The following is a 15042-nucleotide window of genomic DNA, read 5'->3' as shown; positions in this document are numbered from 1 at the left end:
CCCCATCTGCCGGATACGGAAATCGCCAGTGCAGCCCAGGACTCTGAGTGCGGGTGTGGGCTCCACAGCTGGTTTGTGTTAGGGTTTGGATGAGAACCTGGGTCTCCTGACTTCCCGCCCGGGGGCTCCTACCGTGTGGGGATCTGCCTGGAGGGGGTTGGTTAAGAGAAAGAACTCAGGTTGGGGGAGGGGAATTGGGAAGATGTGGCCCACCATCTGCCTCCGACTGGCCCCGGCTCCCGGCTCCCCACATTCCAGAAGCTGGAAAAGAGGACATTCCTCCTCCCTTGCACAGGCGACCCCTGCCTTGACCCTGACGCCCAAATACGTGGGTTCATGGAGGTTAAATCCGAGCGCTAGGCTGGAGGTCTGAGGGAAGTTAAGTTGCCTGTGAAGCCAAATTCTGTCAAAGGAATCTAAGTTTCCTATCGTCTTATATTTAAAAAAAAAGACCGATGATCCCAAAGGAAAAATCTAACAGACTGTACATCGCAGGGTGGAGGTTGAGCATAGGGCAGGGACACAGGACAGCCTGTGGCGTGTGCCAGGCACTGGACTAAGCGCCTGGCACACCTTATCTCATTTACTGCCCACGACAACCTTGTGGGCAAGTTAGTGTCGGCTGGGCTTGCAGGTGAGGACAGGAGCCCCACCCAGCGTCTGGCTCAGCGAACAGGGGCTCAGTGGGTGTGGACTGAGGACTTCCTTGCAGGAGGGTCAGGAGCTGTGTGACCGCAGAGGGCTCAGTGGCCTGAGGTGACCTGCCCCCCCCCACCCTCCCCTGCAGGAGGGAGGGGGGCTCAGGGGTCCAGCACAGACCCCAGGCCCACAGCCACGACTGGCAGGTGGCCTGCAGCTCACAGAGCTGGGGGCCCCCCGGGAGTGAGGGGAGCCCTCCACTGTCACCATCTCCTTCCCAACTGCGTGCAGCTTCTGAGAGGCTACTGAGACTCCTCCCATGGGGTGACCCCCTGGGCCAACCCCACAGTGGCCCGCCCAGCCTCGGGTGAGCCAGGCTGCACCCTGCCCCTCCCTCCAGGAGCTGCTGCTCCCCCCTCCCCGCTTCTTGGGCTTTGTGGGAGCAGAAAGGTTAACACCCCTAAGGCTTGGGGGGAAAGGAGGTGCTTCTGGAAAGCCCTCAGAGCTCAGGGACTGGGGAGGGAGAGCGAGAGGGAAGGAGAGAGAGAGAGAGATCACTCTACCTGGCCAAGGAAAGCCCATCATGGGGGGAACGCATGATGACTTTCTTGTGGCACTTTCTGGGGGGGTATTTGTGGGAGAAATGCAGACACACACACTTGCCTTTGGGGGAGCTGGTCCTCACCCCTGCCGTTCATGTGTCTCCAGAGATGTGCGTGTGTGTCTTGCGGCTCCGCATGAGCAGTGGAGGGGCTCACACCTGCCGGGGTGTCCGGGAGCTCCCCCCAGCCTGCCACCCCATCCCCTCACCTCCACTCTGTGCAGCGGGGGGTGATTTCCATCCCCGGTTTCCTGGAAAGGCTCAGAGAGCCTAGGACACTTGTTAAGGTCGCCCAGCTTGGGCTAGGATTTGGATAAAGTCAAGCAGGTTACTGCCAACGTGTCCTATTATTTTATTATTTGTATTTATTTATTTTTAAAGTTTATTTACTTATTTTGAGAGAGGGTGCCTGTGGGAGAGGGACAGAGAGAGAGGGAGAGAATCCCAAGCAGGGATCTCCCTTACAGGGTAGAGCCTAATGCGGGGCTCTATCCCACGAACCGTGAGAACATGACCTGAACCAAATCAAGAGTCGGATGCTTAACGGACTGAGCCACCCAGGCGCCCCTCCTCTTTTTAACCAACACCCTGTGGTGTGTATTAGTCTGTCCTGGGAGGAAGTGTTCATTGAGCACCAACCAATTGATCCATATATGCAAAGCCCTCTGCAAAGTGCCTAGCGCACAGTGAGCAGTATTTCAATGGTTAGATATGTATTATTATTATTGTTACTGTTATTATTATTACTGTGTTCCAGGCACTGATCGGTATAGACACTGAGGATTCAGCAGTGAGCAAAACAAAACTCCGTCCTCATTGGAACTTCCTTTCCTTTTTTTTTTTTTAAAGTTTATTTATTTATTTTGAGAGAGAGTGTCTGAGCGTGGGCGGGGCAGAGAGGGAGAGAGAAAATCCCAGGCAGGCTCTGTGCTGTCAGCACGGAGCCCGACATGGGGCTCAATCCCATGAACCGTGAGATCATGACGTGAGCTGAAATCAAGAGTCGGCCGCTTACCCGACTGAGCCACCCAGGCGCCCAGGAGCTTGCTTTCTGGTTGGGGCCGAGGAATAACGTTGATGAATAAAACATGTAGCACGTTAGCTGGTGTAAAGACTAGAGAGAAATACAGTAGGGGTTTGGGTGGTTGGGAGTGCGGGCCAGGTTGGGGGGTTGCATTCGTCCAGGCATTCCAGCCACAACCTGAAGGAGGCGAGAGAATGAGCCACGTGGATGTCTGGGGAAGGAGCATCCAGGCAGAGGGGAGAGTGTGCAAAGGGAAGTGGCGGTGTTTAGGACACCTGTGTCATTCTGTGTGTGTGTGGGTGTGTTTACACACACACGCACATACACACACGTATGCGTATAACAGGTGCCTTGAGTCTGAGGGATCTTGACCTTGGGAGGGTGTTGGGCTTGCGCAGATCTTCCCACCTTGCAAGGCTGCTCGCGCACCGAGCTTCCCGCCTGCCTGGGCAGGGCCTGGCTGACTCGGGTGCAGTGAGAGGAGAGGGCTTGGAGTGCCAAGTTTTCAGTTGCTGGCATCAAATTCAACCCTGTGGTGAGGCTTCTCCTCCTTCCCCAGAGCCCCTTCCAGAAGCCCAAGCCCACGAGCACATCTCAAACACTATCTCCGACCTGCTCGGTCAGTGATGGGGATGAACTTAATCGCTTGACCCCACTCAGGGCTTCCCGCCGAGACAGACAGCCTTGATTTACAACACCAAGTCCGTGACTGTGGTCATTAACCTGCTTCCTTCCCTTGGAAACTTAGAATGTTCCTGTGTCTCTGTGTCGCTTGAACCAATGGGGTGTGACAGTGGCTGCGCTTTTGAATTATTCAGTGAGCTCCTGAAACATCGCGATACCTAGACCCATGAAATCAGAACCTCTGGGGGAGGGGCCCAGGCATCTGCATTTTAAAAAAATTTATGTATTTATTTTGAGAGAGAGAGAGAGAGAGCGCGCGGGAGGGGCAGAGAGAGGGGGAGAGAATCCCAAACAGGCTACACACCGTCAGCACATGGCCCGACATGGGGCTTGATCCCACAAACCGTAAGATCATGACCTGAGCTGAAATCAAGAATCAGGTGCTCAACCAGTTGAGCCACGCAGGCGCCCCAGGCATCTGTATTTTTTAAAACCCTTCCAATGGGGAACCTGGGTTAACTCAGTTAAGCGCCTGACTTTGGCTCAGGTCATGATCCTGTGGTTCATGAGTTCGAGCCCCGCGTCGGGCTCTGTGCTGACAGCTTGGAGCCTGGAGCCTGCTTCTGATTCTGTGTCTCCCTCTCTCTCTGCCCCTTGCTCACTCATGCTGTCTCTGTCTCTCTTTCAAGAATAAACATTAAAAAAAAAAATTAAAACCCTCCCAGTGATTCTAACACACAGCCAAAGTCCAGAATCAGTACCCTTTACTATCAGATGGTATTTTTTTTATTGGCTTTCTCCCATTAAACAAACAAACAAACAACAACAAACCCCATAAACTAAAGAAGTTATTTTAAAAGGAAACTTTGAATCTGGTAGGGTTGTGGGAATTTTTCCTGTTCTGACCCCGGGGAAGAGAGATGAGTTTATAATATTCCTCACTCCTTGGCGCATCCTGTTTATAAAAAGCCCCTTGCTTATTTCTTTTTCTCTCCTTTTATCTTCCCCTTCCTGCTCACCCCTTCCTCCCGTAGACGACTTTCCCACAGATGACCATTTGAGTAGTTGAACACGGATCTCTTGGTCGAGATGTGTTCTTAGAAAATGTACATGGCTGTCATAGGTGCAGGAATTTTTCATTTTCTCAAAAGGGATTGTATAATATAGTTTACTCTGTTGCCTTCTTTTCTCGCCCCACGTAGTTTTAAAGAGCCACCTCTGGTCCTACCCGCGCCTAATCCTCTACAGCTAATGGCACCAAAATCCTCTGCAGTGCCCGTCTGCTCTCCCTTACTCGTCCTTCTCCACGGTCAAGGGCATCCATTGCCAGCTTACTGCCCACTGCGAGGGGTAGTGCACTGAACATCCTTGACATGTTCATTCCTATCGGTCTTGGGTTCCCACAGCATATACCCAGGAAACTGGGATGTGTGGCTCGTCCTCTTAGACCTGGGGCCCTTCTCCCACGGGACATTATGGAATTTGGGGTCCAAGGACCAGGCTGACCTGGAGCTTGGTGGCGCAGGCTGGCATTTGGCGCTTACATTGGCACCAGGCAAATTCTTAGCTTCCTCTTGAGCATGAAGGTCCAGGCTACTGTGTCTCAAGCTCCTGCCCCTGGTCAGCCCACTTGGTCGCTGGCTCCTGGCCCTTGGGGGTCACATTCCTCAAACTTTTGGAGGCTGAGTCATTGCACACGCTGGCAGGACTAGGGTGGGCAGCAGGGGCTGCCCCTGAGACAGAATGCATGTGTGCGTGCATGTGCGCGTGCGTGTTTGTGTATGTGTGGCTTTTTTCTCCCTTCTAGGACCTCGGCTGTGAGTGATGGAGGGGCACCAGGTTACAGGGAACAGTTTAGGCAGAGTATACTCGCTTGGGCAGATTTACCTTGGGTGCGAGTCACTGACGGATTCTAGAGTGGCTGATTCTGGAAAGCCACTACCATTCTGGAAAACGCACAGGCAGGCCTGCTCAAGAAATGCCAGGGGATTTGGAGGTGGTGGCTTGGAGAAACAGGCAACAGCCAGCACCCAGCACCCCCACAACCCCAGCAGAGGGAGGCAGGGGACTTCGCAGGGGCCCTTGCCCCTTAGCATCCTCACCTGGGCTCCGCCCGCCCGCCCAGCTCCCCGCCCCCCTCCATCCTCTCACCTGCTGTATCTGTGTACCTGAGGGACAGTGTGATACAGGGTTTCCCAAATTCAATCACTCCTGGGCCACCTTCTCCATTTCACCAGATCCACCTGGGCTATTATATATTTCAGTTTAAATCCAGTCCCTGAAAAGGGCTTAGAAACGCATTCATTTAAAATGTATTCCCGTCCCTTGTGTAAGTGGAAAACCAGCAGCACCTACATAACTAGAAAGGAGCTACAAGGATACATAGAAGGAAAGCGGAGCAAACTTGTTATAATGTTGCTGCAGCCTATTGCCTGCAAAAGCCTCTTGATTCTACCGCTGCTGCTGCTGCTGCTGCCGTGACCTCCTGCAAGTGCGTGGCAGGCTTGAAAAATAATTGATGAATTTCAGTTCTCGGGACAGTCCTGTTCATTGTGCGGCTGCATCCCTGTCCCTCCCCTGTGCCGGCGAGGGAGTCCCTGGAGAGCGGAAATGAGCATGTATCGGAGGCCCTTTGTGGGGCCCCGTCCCCTGCCAATGCCCTGCACCCTAATGGCATCCAATGCATTTTTCCCTAATAGAGAGAGGGTGAAGGAACTTGAACTTCTGCCATGCTCAAGAAAGCACTTGCAGTTGTAGTAAAGCGCTTGTCGGTGCCTAATAAGCGATATTTGTTGGATGTAGGAGCACACGAACGAGTGAATTCTGCACTAGAGTGTAGACTCCAGCGGGATAAGTTTTCTGTCTGGTGTTCAATGCTGTGTCCAATTCCTAGAAGTGCTTGGCACCGAATAGGTGCTCAGTGAACATTTGGTAAGTCAATGAGTGAATCAATGAGACTGTAGAAGGATGAGTGAATGAAGAAATGAATGGGTATTAGCACTATCCTTAGACTCAAGAGACAGGCCTCATGTAAAGCTGCAGGCCCCCAGGGAGGCTGGCCGAGCCCTGAGCTGGGGACCAGGGGATGAAGAGAACAAACGGGAGAAACCGACATGAATGCCGCCTGGGAGAAACTCAGGGTTGTCTTAGTATTAGCTAAGAGGAAGTAGAGCATCCTGGGAGCTGCCTCCGTGGGCTCAGGAAGGGGCAGGGCTGGCAGCGGCCCCCAGCGGCCCAACCGTCAGTCATGTCCTCCTTACCCACCTTGCCAGCCAACAGCCCACCGACGTGTAGATCCAAGAGGGAAGGGCTGTTTTCCGCACGAGGTAACGTGATGCCAAGAAGCATTTTTCAGCTCTAGAAGGCTCGGTTTTCTTCTGTACCAGGCTGGGGAGGTGCTTTCTGAGATTTGCATATGTGTGCCAGCCCTCCCTCCCGCCTCCTCCCCACACAAAGGGGCAGGTTTCTAAGGAAAATCCCCCCAACTTCTAAGAGAGATGTCTCCGCGCCAGAGTGTTTACGTGTGCTCATGTGCTCAGCACAGAACATACTCATGGGATAATGTTTAACCAGTGTGTGCTCGGTGGCACTCTGGTTCTGGGTGGCTCCGTGGGGACCAGGGGGCCAGGCTTCCTCCTCATGGGCTTCAAAGGAGGGGGAGCAGCCCCCTTGACCTCACATAGCCCTGCCCCCCATCTGGACCCCAATAGGAGAAGGGCATCCTTTTGTTACCTTGAAATAGCAAAACGCTCTCTTTCTAGGCTTTTTTCCTAAGCTGATGGGTTAGTCAGGACTTTAATTCTTTGGGGAAAAAATTGTCTTTTAAGTGATTTCTTATTCTAAGTAGAACACGGGCTCGGCCCGGCTAAAATAGTCACCCCAGTACCGGTTATGACTTGTGAACATTTCCTAGCTCACAAAAAGAGGAGAAACAATATGACTGTAATGTCCTTGAAGGCGGGGACTGGGTCTCATGCGATTTCCACCCCATTCAGGAGGTGGGCGTATTCGCGTGTAAGCACTTTGCCCTGATGCTGAAATCTGAGACGGACCGGACCAATGTAAAGTGTAGGGCACACTGTTCCCGAACTTAGCGTGGACAAGGACGATGTAGAAGAGCAGGCTAAACATCTCGACTGCCAGATCCCCTGTAACTCACTCGCTTGCTCATTCATTCATTCATTCATTCATTCATTCATTCTATGACTGTTTACGGAGCTCCTACCACGTGGAGAGTTGATAGATTTAGCAAATAAGAAGCAGCCTGTCCAGTTGAACATGAAATTTGGAGCAAGAACAAACCATTTTTTGGGTGGAGGTATGTCTGGTGCGGCAGCTGACACACAGTCTATGTGCTTTGTGGTCGACCTGAAATTTGTGTGTAACTGGGTGTGCTGGGTTTTCTCCAGTAGTCCTCAGCCTGCACCAGGCGCTGTTCTGGCGACGGGGGTCACGGCGTGGGCAAGGCAAAGCCCCCCACTTCTTGGAGTGTACATGCTAGTGCAGGAGACGGACACACAGCAGAAGGCGGGCTTGTCAGAACGGGGCGCAGGTAACCGCCCATCCGGCCCTGCCAGGTCTGGAAGGGGTGTTGGCGCAGCCCACCCATGAAGAATCTTCTGGAAGGAGGGACTGCTCACAGTGATGGTAGGGAAGAGAGCGGACATGTCAAGCACAGCAAAGTGGCATCCGCCGAGTACTCTCAATTCCAGTGTGCTTACAGTCAGCCAAGCGCAGGATCGCGTCTCGTTCTTCATTTGTCTTCTCGTGCTGTTATGTTTTGTTTTGGTAAATTTCAGACACACAGAAGTGGAGAGAGTCCTATAAAAGACCCCCAACAGGAATATCGACGCTTTGCCAACTGTTTCTTGCAACTGACCTTTTCCAATTTTTGCTTTATTTTCTATTGAAGTATAAAGTCTTCCAGTGAAGTGTACAGCCTGATGCATTTTGATAAGGGTCTTCCGGAAAGGGAAGATCCAGAACACTCCCAGCCCCCAGCAGCCTCTCTCCCGTCCCTTCCTGGGATCTGTACTTCACCAGCTACAGCAGATGCCCGCCCTACAGGGCATTGCCGTGGGGAAAATATTTCTACGTATAGAAAATTTTGAGTCTCTGTTGCCTCTTCTCCCTTTCCTTCCTTCCTGTCTAGTTTATTTACTGATCCAATTACTAGAAAGGTAAATTTTGGATCATAAAAAGATCTAGAACAACCTAGATTAATTCGGCTTAAAGTGGATTCAGAGATTAGCTACCATTTTGGATTATTGTGTGAATCTTTTTAAAATAATTTTTTTAATGTTTATGTGTTTTTGAGAGAGACAGAGGCAGAGACAGAGAGTGAGCAGGGGAGGGGCAGAGAGAGGGAGACACAGAATCCGAAGCAGGCTCCAGGCTCTGAACTGTCAGCGCAAAGTCCCATGCAGGGCTCAGACTCAGGGGCAGTGAGATCATGTCCTGAGCCGAAGAAGTCGGATGCTTGACCACTGAGCCACCCAGGTGCCCCGAACTCTGTTAATCTGAAAGGCCTTTTCTCCCCCTCCCTCCCTTTTTTGCCGGAACACTAACCGGCTACCTCTGGTGGATGTTGGAGACTGAAAACACAACCACCTTGACACCTGTCCCTGCCCAGTGTCCACAGCGTCCTGGGTGGCCGGAAGGGCTCGAGCTGCTATCCCAAGGTGGTGACGGAGGAGCGCAGTCCCTACCCCCACAGTCCTCGTGGTTGGGGAAAGAGCAGTTGAGGCATTCTACCCCCGGGGGGCTGCTCCTTCCATGACACCCACGTGTTCCTCACAGACGCTGCAGGAGATCTTCCAGGCAGAGAATACCATCATGCTTCTGGAAAGGTCCATCATGGCCAAGGAGTGCCCGCTGAAGGTGGCGCAGACGAGGCTGGAGTCCCGGAGCCGGCGCCCCAATGTGGAGCTGTGCAGGGACATCCCTCAGTTCAAGTGAGTGGGGGAGGCCAGGGCGCCGAGGGGTGGGGCCTGCGAGCTCCCAGGAAACCTGGGTCTGAACAATGGACCCCACAACTCAGCAGGACACTGGGCGGGGTGGCTAGCGTTCTGGGGTCCCCTGGAGAGCCTCCCCCGCCTTGTGCTCTGGGAACCCTCCAGCTTTCCCCTGAGAGCTAAGGAAAGGGAGCCTCCCAGGCCGGAGATCCCCGCGACCCCACCGCCACCCCATGTGAGGCGCCAGTGCACGTGTCCCTCAGTCTCTGTTTCCCTCTTTGTAAAGTTGTCGCCCGCGAACGCTGGAATAGCTTCATCCTGCCCAGTGCGAGAGAGGCTGCTTCTGTTGACACAGGCCCTCCTCGCTGGAGCCGGGGTGCAGAGCCCACGCAGGCCCAGAAATGAGGGGTTGGGGGCACGGAGCTGGGGTGTGGAATGGGATGACGGCCAGGCAAAGCAGAAGAGCCATCAGACGCAGGGATTTGTGTGACCGGGGGGGAGGCCCCTTGGCTGTGGGTGCCCTCCGTGCTGGGGACGCTGGGTTAGCTAGCTGCTGCTGCGTAACAAAACCCCCAGGACTCGGTGGCCTGTCCCCTTCCTGAGCTAGATGTGTGGAGACTGGAGAAGAGATCCAGAGAGAAAGGAGGAAGAATATTCTGAATGGCTCTAGGTGATGATCTTTGATGTTCACGCAGCCTGAGATAATCATTCTGGAAACAGAAAGCTGGGCGTGTGTGTTGGGCAGGGAGTGGGCAGGAAAAGTGAACTTTGAACTTGAAGACCTGGCTGCCTGCTCAGCCTGCTGCTGGGCTGAAAGGTCTTCACCGCTGGAAGTGGGTGTCGTGTCTGGGGTCCCGCCCCAGCTGGGCAGGCAGGGGTCGGGGTCCCAGGTGAGGCTTCGGGGGAAGCTCTCCAGATCCCTCTTCCATCTGTCCCCACTTCTAGATGCTCGGATTGGGTTCCAACACCCTCTGGGGCCAAGGGCTCTCTGGTCACCCACCCCAAGGGCACTTGGATGGAACAGGGCTTTGGGGGACCAAATGTTGTCCCAGAAGGCCTGCAGTTAGTCGGGGCCAGCTCCCTGCCTGCAGCCCACCAGCTCTGCCCCTGAAGGGGCAGAGGGGAGCACGGATGGGCCACGTTTGGCTCAGGAGCCCCAGGCAATGGGCGCACACGCACTCACATGTGTGTCTGTGTGTGTCCGTGTGTATCTAGCCCCAGAACATTTTCGTTCATTCCGCCCAAAAGAAAACCCCACAAACCCTCCCTCCAGTCCCGGGCAGCCCCTCATCTTTCTGTCTCTGTGCATTTGCCTATTCTGGACATTTCATGTAAGTCATGTAATGCATAACCTTTTGTGTCTGCGTTCTTTTCACTCAGCATGAGTCTTCAGGGTCATCTGTGTGTAGCAGGCGTCAGTGCTTCGTTCCCTTGTATTATGGCTGAATAATAGCCCATCGTATGGATAGATCGCCTTTTGTTTGTTCATTCCTCCAGTGGAAAGACACTGGGGCTGTTTTCACGTTTGACTCTTGTGATTAGTGCCGCACAAGTATTTGTTCAAGTATTTGAGTATCTGCTTGCAGTTCTCGTGGGTATATATATACGGAGGCGCAGAATTGCTGAGTCACGTGGTAAGTCTACATTGAACGTACTGAGGACCCACCAGATTGTTTCCCCAGACATTCCGCTTCTTCCATTGCGCTTTTCAACCTCGGCAGCTCCCGGTGCGAACTGCCTTGTCTGCCCGTCCCACCTCGGTCTTCCCTGATGGCCGAGCCTCGTCCGTCTCGCTCAGGGCTGTCTCCCCACGCCCGGCACGGTGCCTGGCCCTGAGCAGGTGCGAACTGTGCCTTCTCCTCTGCTCTCGCTCCAGGCTCGTGAACGAGACATTCACCATCAACGACACTTTGCAGACCCTGAGGCTGAGGCTGCGGGAGACGCAGGACATGCTGCAGCTGCTGGTAATGACCAAGTGCCGGCTGGAGCATGAGCTGGCCATCAAGGCCAACACGCTGTGCATCGACAAGGAGAAGTGCATGAGCATGCGCAAGACCTTTCCCTGCACCCCGCGCCTGGTGGGCTGCACCTGAGAGACTGCCACCGGCCCCCGGCGCCCTGCTCTGCGCTGGTTCCTTGTGCAGTGTGAAAATGGGAAAGGCAGAACAATAAAATAAAGTGTCATTTTCTCCTATCATGGAAACCCCCCCAACTATATATAAATATATATATATACACATATATGTATGAAGAGCCCAAATAAATGTGCCCAAACCAAAGATCTTGGAGGTCATTCTTTGCTGCAGAAACTGGCCTCGTAGCAGATCCCAGGAGGAGATAGACCGGTTTCTCGGGGTCGGAGCATTGCGAGGTTCTCGGCACCCCCAGGAATGGAAGAGGTCACATTAAAAAAAAAAATCGTCCATTTAGGAGCACAGTATAAAGACCACGGGATCTGAAGACCGGAAGCCAGAGCTGAGACTGGCCAGAGCCCAGTGGTCACTTAGGAGCCGGGTGGCCTGGGACAGGCTGCCAACCTGAGCACCCTCATGTATAAAATGAGGTCAGTCCAAGGTGGAGGCTGCCATCAGCTGTATGGGGCAGGGCAAGAAGCTGGGATTCGGAGCCACAAGTCCTGGGTTTGAATCCCAGCGTTGCCATGTGGGGTGTTTGGGAAATCGCTGTGGGAAAAAAAGGAGGTAAAATCAGTTCTGGGGTGGGGGGTGCAGGAGGAGGCTGGTGAGGTTGCAGGAGAGCTCTATGAAGAAGTGGCCTTGCTTCGAAGAGTTAAAGGTAGAGCTCCGTATCACCCAGCAGCTGTACTCCTAGGTATATATCCAGGATCAATGAAAACATGATAAAACAATGCCACACAGATACTCATAGCAGCGTTAATTGTGATAGCTAAAAAGTGAAAACAATCCAAATGTCGATAAATGAATAGAAAGGCAAGAGGTACCCTGTCCACGCAATAGGATTTTGTTCTGCATTAAAAAAAAAATGAACAAAGCACTAACACCTGCTATAATACGGATGAGTCTTGAAGACTTCATGGTAGGTGAAAGAAACCAGACACAAAAGGCCACAGACCATGTGATTCCATTCATAGGAAACGTCCAGACTGGGCAAATCCCTAAACCAGCAGATTGGTGGCTGCCTGGGAGAAGGGAATGGGGGTCACTGCTCTGTGGCTGGGGGGTTCTATTTGGGAGTGATGGAAATGTTTGGGGTCTACACAGAAGTGGCTGCACAAATTGCAGATGTGCTAAATGCCCTAGAATTGCTCGCTGTGAGTGGTTGATTTTATGTTACGTGAAATTCACCTCAGTTAATTGAGAAAAAAATCCTATCGGGGTGCAGACTTGAACGATGAGGAGGTTGAGGCAGAAGATGGTGGGATTTGGGGTGAGATGAACGGCCTGAATGAAGGCAGGGAGCTATGGTCCAGGTGCAGAAACCCTTGGAGAGGCGTGCAAACCACCTCAAAATAGTTTCAACATTTTGTTTCCTGGGGCCAGGGTTTCTCGAACTTGATTATTCATGTTGGTACTTACCGGAGTTTAATGTGCAGGCTGTGAGTCGGTGGTTCTGCGGCGGCGGAGCCTGAGCTTTGGGGTTCGCACACGCTGCCGCATGGTGCTGAGTCCCGGGGACCCGCTTGGAGAGGTAGTAACACCTCCACAGTCTGCCGTAACCAAGCACCACCTTCACTGTTACTCTTTTTATTTTTATTTATTTTTTTAATTTCAGAGAGAGACAGAGCGGGGGAGAGGGACAGACGGAGAGAGAGAGCATCCCAAGCAGGCTCTGTGCCCAGCGTGGAGCCAGATGTGGGGCTCGATCCCACAACAGTGAGATCATGACCTGTGCCAAAACCAAGAGTTGGTTGCTCAACCGACTGAGCCGCCCAGACTCCCCTATTCCCTCCATCTTTTAGATTGTTGCACAAACACACACACACACACACACACACACACACACACACACACACACAAAGCCCAACTTAGATTTGATTCAAAGACAAATTTGTGGCCTGACTGCACACAGGAGCCTGTGTCCAGAGTTGAACAAAACAAAATAGTGCTAATGATGTTAGGTCAGGAAGAATTGTCTGCCCAAGGTCATCTTGTCTCAGGGTTTCCCTCCTTGTGTTCTAGAAGGGAGATCAGCAAGTCCTAAAGAGGTGTTAGAGACGACCTACCATCCGTGGAGACTGTCCGTGAGGTAAGCTGGCTTGAAGGAGGGCAGAGTCTCTTTTTCTAATGAATTTCGATGCTGTTTAAGGCCTTGAATGTGTGGATCTAAGGAGGCGCTCCTGCAGGCAGGAGTTCATAGGATCCTTAACGTGGGGCTGTGAAATGACCAGGTTAGTGTTTTAGAAAGAATTCCTCCGTGCAGAGGAGTCAGGAGGAGAGGGAAGTCGGGAGTGGGGGCGGGGAACCAAGTTGTTAGAGTTGAAGACAAAAGAACAGCCAGGTGCATGAGGACTTTCATGGGGCGGAAGCCACAGTCCTGAGAGTGTGGCTCGTAGGGGGCGAGTGGGAGGTCAGGATGGGACAGAGATGCCGAGCCTGGAGTGAGGGGGTGTACACAGAGGCAAGGAGAAGTCACAACCTTGTGGTCTTGGAGCTCAAGAGCGAGGCTAGCCGAGGCTGGGTCTGGGGACCTGGGAGAGACCCAAAGCCTCAGGAAGAGACGGGCAGGGGTAGGGAGGTCCTGAGAGAGAGAGACACACACGGCTAGAATTGGAGGCTGCCGTGGACAGAGGACAAAGGGGCGCAGAGCACACGGGGGGGGGGACACGCAGAGCACCCAGAGAGGGGGGAACAGAAGCCAGGGGAAGCGATGTCCCGGGGATCCCAGACGGAGAGGCAAGCGTGGGGATGTTCAGAAGAACAGTAAGGAAAGCCCTTTGGAAGCAGGTGTTGTAAATATCCCTCTGGGCTGGATATCCCGGAGTGTAAATTGGCAACAAATGTCAAGAGCCTTAAAAATATCCACACCCTTCCATTAGGAACGACTTTGTTAAGACTCTCTTCAGAAATCTCTCCCAAATGCAGCCCCGATGTATGCATTCCAGCGTATTTACCCTAAGAGACCTCTGAAAGGTGTTCTCTGTAGCAGCAGAGAGAGAGAGAGAGAGAGAGAGCAGCAAAATACGGCTCAGCCAAGTCGTGGAATATTACATAGCTGCATAAACAATGGCAAACGTTAAATTCTTGAATACTCAGGGAATGTGCTGGTAAGGCTGAAAGCCCAGGGCACAAAATGGTGGTGTTAACCTATCCTCGACTGTGTCAGAAGTGCACAGGAAAAAAGGCTGTATCGAAACACTCTGGAATGTTCACAGTCGACGGTAAGCAAGCGCTGGTTTCTTATTTGTTTATATGAACAATTATCTGCAGTGACCATGTGCTCCTTTATTAATCAGGAGGAAGTGCTTTTATAAATAGACTTTGTTTCGCGCTAGCTCTGGATTCGTAGAAAAGTTGCTAAGAGGACCCAGGGTGTTCCTAAGCCTCACCTGCCTTGCCCTGATGGCGACATCTTACCTAACTGTCCTTATGGTGCATTTGCTAAAACTGGGAAATTAACATTAGTGTGTTACTGTCAACCAGACTCCAGAATTTGTTCCTGTGCTTCAGACTTTTTCTGTCCTAAGATCTGACCCAGGGTAACACATTGCATTTTTTTAAAAAAAAATTTTTAATGTTTATTTTTGAGAGAGCACCCTTGTCTGGTGCTTTGTTTCTGTTGTTGCTATTTATTTATTTATTTATTTAGAGAATAATTTTTAGAAAGAAAGATCTGGTAATGTGTGCCAAGTATAAGAAAAAATTTTAAAAAACGAAACAAAACAATGTGTGGGCACTGGGTGTGGTCATTGTTAAGAGTTTGTTTTTCAATTTCTCTCACAGTGATAAAATCCACGTAACATAAAACCGAGCATCGTAACCATTTTTAAATGTACAGTTGAGTGGTGTTGAGTATATTCATAATGCTCTGCAAACATGACCACCATCTCCCTCCATGATTCCTGTGAGCCTGAAATTCTGTACCCATTAAACACGAACTCACCATCCCCCCAGCCCCTGCCAGCCACCATTTTACTTTCTGTCTCTTTGATTATTCTTTAATGTTTATTTTTGAGAGAGAGAGCACACGCGAGTGAGGAAGGAGCAGAGAGAGAGGGAGACACA

At 52.1% G+C, this 15042-nt stretch overlaps 1 protein-coding gene across 1 annotated transcript in view; it reads left to right on the top strand.

Moving 5' to 3' along the window:
• TEKT5 (tektin 5) overlaps positions 1-11121 on the top strand; it is a 37656-nt gene extending 26535 nt beyond the window's left edge. The window contains exons 8-9 of the mRNA XM_077773186.1: positions 8688-8842; positions 10719-11121. Coding sequence (XP_077629312.1) covers positions 8688-8842; positions 10719-10935 — 372 coding nt within the window. The 3' untranslated portion in view covers positions 10936-11121. The remainder of the gene's footprint in view (positions 1-8687; positions 8843-10718) is intronic.
• Positions 11122-15042: the final 3921 nt, after the last annotated feature.

The sequence above is a fragment of the Crocuta crocuta genome, unplaced genomic scaffold (genome assembly GCF_008692635.1).
Source record: "Crocuta crocuta isolate KB4526 unplaced genomic scaffold, BGI_CrCroc_1.0 scaffold16, whole genome shotgun sequence".
In the NCBI taxonomy this organism is placed as follows: Eukaryota; Metazoa; Chordata; class Mammalia; order Carnivora; family Hyaenidae; genus Crocuta; species Crocuta crocuta.
The sequence above is the reverse complement of the archived record's forward strand: the minus strand, read 5'-3'. Positions and strand labels throughout refer to the sequence as shown.